The sequence below is a fragment of the Palaemon carinicauda genome, chromosome 39, assembly GCF_036898095.1.
Source record: "Palaemon carinicauda isolate YSFRI2023 chromosome 39, ASM3689809v2, whole genome shotgun sequence".
Taxonomy (NCBI): Eukaryota; Metazoa; Arthropoda; class Malacostraca; order Decapoda; family Palaemonidae; genus Palaemon; species Palaemon carinicauda.
In genome coordinates, this window is record NC_090763.1 from 47,954,113 (window position 1) to 47,963,387 (window position 9,275).

Here is a 9,275-nt window from a genome sequence, read left to right on the forward strand (position 1 = left end):
AAGGAAGCAAATCCTCCAAACACCCAAAAGACAACGACTCACTAATTACAGCTTTTTCTCTTTTAAATCACCCATTATTCGGATCAGCATTTAAAACCAACAAAATAATCTCGTTATCTATACCCTGAGATGACTATCTCCAATTTTGCCATTTGGCCTCGATAATTAGCAAGAGAATAAAGATCTTGGGGTAAATATTGAATTAGCAATGTAGCAGAGATATTACTGTATATGTTTAAAGTTTTTAGTTCAACTGTCAATGCTAACTATCCTTGGTCACAATCACAGACAGTGAGACGGCAAAGCTCAACGAAAATGGAATGCAAAAAAAAAAAAAAAAAAAAAAAAAAAAAAGATATATATATATATATATATATATATATATATATATATATATATATATATATATATATATATATATATATATATATATATATATATATATATATATATATATATATATATGAATAAAGGGCAAGTGGCTTAGGGTCTAAAGACTGACACGGGACATCCCCTTGAATCTGAATGACTTGGAAAATATTTTACAGTAAAGTATTCTTACGTATTACGAAATGTTGCAATCTGTGAATATCTAAAAGCTGAAAAAAAGTTTTTAGCGCTCAATCTAGCTTTTGAAAAATAACGATGAGCTTTTAGAAGTATAATACAGTCATTTTATTGGAAACATTGCATAATGATGCTAAACTAAAGTTTGATATGCTTACATGTCTAAAAAGGAGTTTATGGATTGGTAGAATACTTCATTAACTACAGTAAGCTCACATAATTCTCTCTCTCTCTCTCTCTCTCTCTCTCTCTCTCTCTCTCTCTCTCTCTCTCTCTCTCTCTCAAATTCATTAATTAACCAGGTAAGAAAACGCAGCTTTTCATGTTATTGGTGTAATAGATTTTATGTCCCCTCCAGTGCCATATGAATTTGCAACAGAAGGCCGATGTTCCATCATTGTCGTCAAAACATCACCAGTTGTTCATTTTTCTTGATCCCGTTAGAGCTTCATTACTTAATGAGTTAGGGACCAACTATAAACAATTGGCAGAGATTGATTCACTTGGGGAGAAGGGAAGTTATTTGGATATCAGTTAAGGAAAGTAAATCCTAATCTGGGAATTATATCAGGTTATATCCTTGAGGGAGTAGTCATATATATACATATATATATATATATATATATATATATATATATATATATATATATATATATATATATATATATATATATATATGTCCTAATTCTTGTATGTAGATATGTGTTGTACGTCAAGGTAAATGAACTCTATAATCATGAGAATTCCACAAAAACCTATAACTCAGCATGTTGTTGTAGCAAGATTACATTTTGGTAGCGAGGGGTGTTTAATTGCCTTTGTGCGCTCAAGTAGACAAGTGTTAGCTGTGTATGATGTACTTACAAACCTTTTGTAATAAAGTGAAGAAAACCCATGTTCCGATGTCTCATTATCCGTCAACATGTGACATATTGGTGTCTGTTTGCATATGCTGTGAGCGAAGTTGTTCTTTGAGCTGGTACAATAAAAGTTCAAGAAGCCTAGATATGCGAGAACTAACGTAGCAGACACTGCTGCTGCAGGAGATGAAAACGGAGGAGCAGTGTATAGCGTTGCCGATAAAGAATATAGACAGGAAATTAGAATGCAAGAATTGGAAAAGAAATTAGAAAATTTAAAATAGTTATTGAACAGAATCTTGGTTGAACGAGAAGAGGAGCGGCGCGCAACCACAGCATATCCGACGTACATAAACGAAGTTCAAACGCACACAAGTGAAAGTACACATGCACAGCAAAGTGAAGATTCGCAAATCATAGTTAGAAAGTTGCCAGAACTCCAGGCAAGAGTTAGGCCTTTTGATGATCAAAGGCCTAACGAAGGGTTTCAATCAATTGCAATGTTTTTGAGAGACTTTGAAGTAGCCACATATGGGTGGTCGTTAAGAGAAACAGCTATTCAAGTAATCAGATTGCTGAAAGATGCTCCTGCAATGGAAGTAACGTGTTGGCCACAAGACAGTTTAAGAAGTTATTCTGAAATAAAATGACGTTTAATTGAGAAATATGCCTTGCCTGATGTAAGAAAGGGGGACATAAAAGAGCAAGATAACTAACCCAAGACAGTAGAAGACCATGATACAGAGGCTATGGACCTACCCAAGACTAGAAAACAATGGTTTGATTTTGGAGTGTCCTTCTAGAAGAGTTGCTTACCATAGCTAAAGAGTCGCTTCTACCCTTACTAAGAGGAAAGTGGCCGCTGAACAATTACAGGGCATAGCCCCTTGGATGAAGAAGAATTGTTTGGTAATCTCAGTCTTGTCAGGTGTATGGGACAGGTGAATGTGTAATGGATAGGTCAGACTATTCATTATATGTGTAGGCAAGGTGAAAATTAATAGTATCTCTCTAGCGGCAGTATCTCAACGGTGGCTGGTGCCCTGAAAACCGTCTAGTGATATGCAGAAACTATGGCATATTATCATCTGAATTTAGTATCATGCAGAACAGTCTATATATTCCTTCGTCAGTGTAGAGGCATCCTTTGGATTCATTTCTCCAGAAGAGTAGAGATATTGATAGGGATTGTTCTACTCAAGCGTATAATTCTTTCATATAAAACAATTTTGACATAATTTCAAAGAAACTTGCATAAAAAAAAACTAAAGCGCAACGTTCGTTGAATCCAGCTGCATAGACTAGGCCTATATGCTAACTTCTGACAAAGTTTCACTGGAAGAAAAAGTAACGACACTGCTCAATGACATTTGTCCCTGTACTTATAATCATTCAACAGTTTCTATTGAACTATACAACTTTACGCAAGTATTAGTATAACTCAATTCATACTAAACCTACACTTAGATAATGGGGAAACAATGGAGTAATATGTTTAGTGTAGTCATTATTCAGATAGCATAGGTTATACTATTTTTATGAAAGCGATTGAAGTATTCTGTAAGCATTCAGACTATTCAAGACTTACGCTTCTAACCTTTACAGGGACTGGCCCTGGGCATGAAATTTATTATTATTATTATTATTATTATTATTATTATTATTTTTATTATTATTATTACTTACTAAGCTACAACCCTAGTTGGAAAAACAAAATGATATAAGCCCAATGGCTCCAACAGGGAAAATAGCCCAGCGAAGAAAGGAAATAAGGAAATAGACAAAAGCAGACGAAATATCACTGGTGCGTTTTTGCCTATACTAATGTGAAAATTTTATCCGTATTATTTTTAAATAGCAGTCTATAAACATTTTAATTCATTATAGATGCAGGACAGGATTAAAAATAAAACTATAAGAGAGATTACTCGAGGGCCATATGTGGATGATAGCATGGTAAGGGGTAGGCCTACATGGAGATGGTTTGGTCAAGCTCTTCGCCCTCACCAAGAATGGTTAGATCACCAAACTTTTCATTGGTCTCCAGAAGGCAATAGAAGAGATGGAAAACCCAGGCCTGCAAGGATGAGGACTATGAATCGTGAAGTAGATGTTGAATGGAAAAGTATTGATTAAAAAGCTCAAGATAGAGACGACTGGCGAAATCTAACAAAATTTCTAATAGAGCCCTTGGCGTAAGAGGAGATGACGATAGATGCAGTTACTGATCACAACTTTAATAAATGCTACCCGTCAAATTTGTTTTCTGTTCACCCGGATCACGAAACCTCGCCCGAAAGTGCACTCATGTTTGGGAAAGAAAATCGAGGCCCGGTTGGGTACAGCCTTCCTTGAGGAGTGCGGGTGCTAGCTCCACGCCCCTTTTCTTGACTCTAACAGATACTGGCTTCCCTTTACAAGTGGGTATGCCGTTAAGCAGTATATATATATATATATATATATATATATATATATATATATATATATATATATATATATATATATATATATATATATATATATATATATATAAGCCCAAGGATTCCAACAAGGAAAAATATCCCTATGAAGAAAGGAAATAAATAAACAAGTTTAGTAATGAACATTTGAAAACATATTTTAAGACTAATAACAGAAATATTAATATTCCATAATAGACTATAAGAAGAAACTTATGTCAGCCTGTTCAACATAAAAACATTCGCGGCAAGTTCGAACTTTTGAAGCACCACCGATTCAACTACCTGATTAGGAAAATCAGTCTTATGCAATAAGTTTCTAAAAGAAGTTTCCGTGCTTTTGAATCTATGGTGAACGGTAAAAAACAATAGAAAGTGTCTGGACTGCGGTGAGGCGAAAAATTCTTATTCGATCGTAAGTTGCATCGTTTGACCCATTTAGTCTTTATTTTTCCCTGTTGGAGCCCCTGGGCTTATAGCATCTTGCATTTCCAACTAGGGTTGTAGCTTGGATAGTAATAATAATAATAATAATAATATTAGTATAGTCTGACTGGGGGAGCTCCAACTGTTTACACAGTATAAACAAGAGCAACAAGAGATTTTTGACCTCCGCTTAAGGTTAATTAAGTCTTCCTCAAGCTAAAATCTACCTGTGGTGGACATTTCGTCAAAATCTGTCAAAATGAAAATCCGGATCATCTCCAAAATTTAATGGAGTCGTCCATGACCGAAGATCTATCTGTGGTGAAAATTTCGTCAAAATCCATCCAGTAGTTTTGACGTAATCCTGTCCACAGACAAATAAATAAATGAATAAACCTGGGGGAGCTCCAACTGTTTACACAGTATAAATAAGAGCAATCAGAGATTTCTGACCTCCGCTTAAGGTTAATGAAGTCTTCCTTACCCTAAAATCTACCTGTGGTGAACATTTCGTCAAAATCCGTCAAAATGAAAATCCGGATCATCTCCAAAATTTAATGGAGTCGTCCAAGACCTAAGATCTATCTGTGGTGAAAATTTCGTCAAAATCCATCCAGTAGGTTTGACGTAATACTGTCCACAGACAAATAAATAAATAAATAAACCTACTCGATTTTATAACCTCCTTGGCGGAGGTAATACAAGTTTCCTGAACTGGTTTGTTAAACCCTGAGGCCTGGAGTAGGTCACCTACACCAAGCCATCTTCACTCGATCTTGCTGAAGTTTCACTTGGCTTATGTGGGTAGCCGTCATTTTCTTCAACGACCCAATTGCCAACTCCAGCACACCCCAATCCAAAACCAGTTCGGTGCGGTACATACAAGAAAATGCTCGAGAACGTCTCCCTTTTTGTATAATTCTAACGTTGCCGGAGGACGGTAATATGAATGAAGGTATACGAAGGAAGAAGAAGAATATATATATATATATATATATATATATATATATATATATATATATATATATATATATATATCTATATCTATATCTATATCTATATATATATATCTATATATATATATATCTATATATCTATATATATGTATATATATATATATATATATATATATATATATATATGTATATATATATATCTATATATATACATATATATATATATCTATATATAAATATATATATCTATATCTATATATAAATATGTATATATATATATATATATATATACACACACACATATATATATATATATATATATATAAATATATATATATATGAAAACATCTCTCTCCTCTGACAAAGGCATGTTAATGGAGTGATCCTGAAAATATACTTCAATAAAAAAATCTATTCACATATATTCCCTCTTATTTTTAGATATTGGAGATACTTCTGATATGATGGAAAACGCGTTATTCAAATTGAACCAAAAAGGAGAACTAAAAGCGAAATCATAAGAATATACTCTTAAAATGTCTGTATAAAAGTGAATCTATATTTAGACATTTCCAGACATATTCATATGACATATATCGTTGAGCCAAGTTCATCCTGGCTCAATAACGCACCCTGACTCGATAGTTTCCAGTCCCATTAAAGGACCTTGGTTTCCAGGACACTACTCTACTGCCCTTTGCAACACTTGATCATGGAGATTTATCGGTGCCGTTATAGTATGTGGCCTACCTTTCGAGTGTGGCCTACGGAATTTTGTCTCTGATATAGTATGTGGCCTACATACTGTTATTACGAATATTGATCATGTAAGTACACATGGATTTCAGTATTTAACTATGTAGTTAATGTTAATGTTGTGTAAGGGGGGGGGGTCCGTGTAAGGACACGGCTTTTAGCATAGGTTAGGTGGGTTTTTTAAGTTAGCTTTTCCCGTTGTACTCGTAGGTAAGGACACGGCTTTTAGCATAAGGGGGGGGGGGGGGTCCGGGGGGGGCGCAGCCCCCCCGGGTAAGGACACGACTTTTAGCATAGGTTAGGTGGGTTTTTTAAGTTAGCTTCTCCCGTCATACTCGTAGGCAAGGAAACTGTTCTTTTAAAATTGTATTGTTAGATATTAAACAATTGTGAAAAATAATTGATTTCATTACATATATATACAATCTCTTCCTAAGGTAGGACACATTCAAACCGGCTTAGGTAGGACACATTCAAACCGGGTAGGCCACATACTATAACAGATCCAAAAAGGTAGGCCACATACTATAACGGCATCGATTTATCTTATAATAACAACTGGAGTTAGTTTTCTCCTGATCTTTCCTTCCATTGTTACGTTGATAAGCTACGCGGTGGATATTAAACAGTAAAACATCTGTTAAAATTTTTTTCTTTTTTATTAAACGTCAAATACACTTCATGGTATCTTGAATAACAGAACATACATCCAAGATATTAAACAGTAAAACATCTATAAAAAAAAACAAACAGTATTTATTAAACGTCAAATACACTTCATGGTATCTTGAATAACAGAACATACATCCAAGTTTATACGTTGATTACAAAGCCCATTTAGTCTATGCTCAGCCGTAAATGCTCAGGGGTTTGCAGACGTGCTGTTCCAGACAACGGTCATAACAGCATTTGTCGCTGCCAAAGCACCTGTAGTCATTGGAGCATGGCTCTGGCCCCCCAAATCGGACTGGGGGGCACTGGGGCCTCACATCAGGGCAAAATCCAGGCTTGACACCAACGGGTCCTTCCGGTTCGTTAGCTCCTTCACAGCAGTAGGTTTGTCTTTCGGGAGTGAGACACCAGCGCCTGCAGGTTGCCGGGGGAGCCGTCACGCCAAAGCCGTTGGGCTTGGCGGCGGCCTCTTCCAGGCCCCAGAGTAAGATGATGGAGAGGGAACATAAGACGAATCCGCACAGAACCTGGAAACAGAGAATATTAGGGCTTTCTCTTTCGAGATATAACGCTACGTATCCATAGCAGTGGCAGCTGAGTGAACTACATTATTTAGGCAATTGGCAAACCAGACAAGGTTATTCCATAGATAACATGTTATTGTTGTTAATGCTATTTTAATAACGATTGCAACAAAAATACTTAAACTACCTGGAACTTTTGAGAACGATGTTATTCAAATGAATGCATATACACACCTGATTTTAATCTATTAATAGTAATTTACTGCTATTGAAAAAGTTATTGTTGTTAATGCTATTTTAATAACGATTGAAACAAAAATAATTAAACTACCTGGAACTTTTAAGAACGATGTTATTCAAATGAATGCATATTCAAACCTAATTTTAATCTATTAATAGTAATTTACTGCTATTGAAAAAAGTTATTGTTGTTAATGCTATTTTAATAACGATTACTAACAAATTGAAAAAGTTATTGTTTTTAATGCCATCTTAATAACGATTACAACAAAAATAATTAAACTACCTGGAACTTTTAAGAACGATGTTATTCAAATGAATGCATACACACACCTGATTTAAATCTATTAATAGTAATTTACTGCTATTGAAAAAGATATTGTTGTTAATCCTATCTTAAAAACGATTACTAACAAAAATAATTAAACTACCTGGAACTTTTAAGAACGATGTTATTCAAATGAATGCATATACACAGCTGATTTTAATCTATTAATAGTAATTTACTGCTATTGGTATTGGAATGACGCTAAAAAAAGTATATTTTATTTGAAAATACGCTGCAATTCGTCCTAATCACGACTAAGATAGATAACCTTTTAATGGAAACATGAACCATTAAGACTATTTGAAGAGGATATTTCTAAGAAAATTCTATCAAGTAGTCTCGTGCCAGCCTTAGTGTTCTCTTGCTTGAGAACACTCGGGCACACTATTCTATCAAATTTCTTTCTCTTGTATTTTTTTATACAGTAGTTTATATATGCAAGATCTACTTTAATGTAGTTACTGTTCTTAGAATATCTTATTTTTAATTGTTTATTACTTCTCTTGCACGGTATTTATTTCCTGGTTTCCTTTCCTAAATGTTCTATTTTTCCCTGTTGGAGCCCTTGGGCTTATAGCATCCTGCTTAGCTTAGCTAGTAGTAGTAGTTGTAGTAGTAGTAGCAGTAATAATAATAATAATAATAATAATAATAATAATAATAATAATAATAATAATAATAATAATAATAATAGTACGGCCATAATAATACCTGAAGGGAAAGGACAGGTATAAATAAAAAAATCGACTAGTTAATGACATCTAAATTCGGGTTTAAAAAACTGACGTTACAATTAATCTACGACAAAATTATAGATATATATATTTTTTTTATTGATAACTTCCGTCAAAGCATAAGTCTTTCAAATGAAAATAATTGCATAAAATTATATTTCGATAAATATTTTTTTTTCTAAGGGGACAAACATCTTAAGATTATGCTTGGAAATTATTGCCATTGTAAACTAGAACGACATCAGTCAGATTATCTGTTGAAATAAGGCCCTAAAATCTTCCTTCAGATTTAAGAATTGTATGTGATATGCAATATTTGATGGTTTGCTTAAAAAGAAAAAAAAAACATTGACTTTTATCATAGATTTTGATTGGTTTTGGTTACGTTAATCTACTTATTCATAAGTGCCAGAGGCGAGAACTACTTGTACTAATTATCATAGAAATTTGTTGTGTAATCTTTCTCTATTTTATTTCTCTTTATCACGATAATCTTCGGGTGATATTCATCATAATTTCCCATGTGGCAGGTACAGTTGGCTTCATTAATTCTGGTACGCTTCATGGGAAGCTAGGCAGACGTCAGTGTGCCGGAATTAATGAAGCCAACTGTACCTCTTATGGTTATTACCAAATTGACTGAACTCCTTTATATTGGCCTCCTCTTGTAACCTATTAGTTCATTTGCATGTGACTGCCTGCATTTGCTTTCTGTATCTGTACCTTTGTGTAACACCGATTAATTAATTTCGA

At 34.2% G+C, this 9,275-nt stretch overlaps 1 protein-coding gene across 1 annotated transcript in view; it reads right to left on the reverse strand.

Annotated features, from left to right (window-relative positions):
• Positions 1-6,735: 6,735 nt before the first annotated feature.
• Positions 6,736-9,275, reverse strand: part of LOC137630853 (antileukoproteinase-like) — a 3,618-nt gene continuing 1,078 nt past the window's right edge. The window contains exon 2 of the mRNA XM_068362399.1: positions 6,736-7,223. Coding sequence (XP_068218500.1) covers positions 6,873-7,223 — 351 coding nt within the window. The 3' untranslated portion in view covers positions 6,736-6,872. The remainder of the gene's footprint in view (positions 7,224-9,275) is intronic.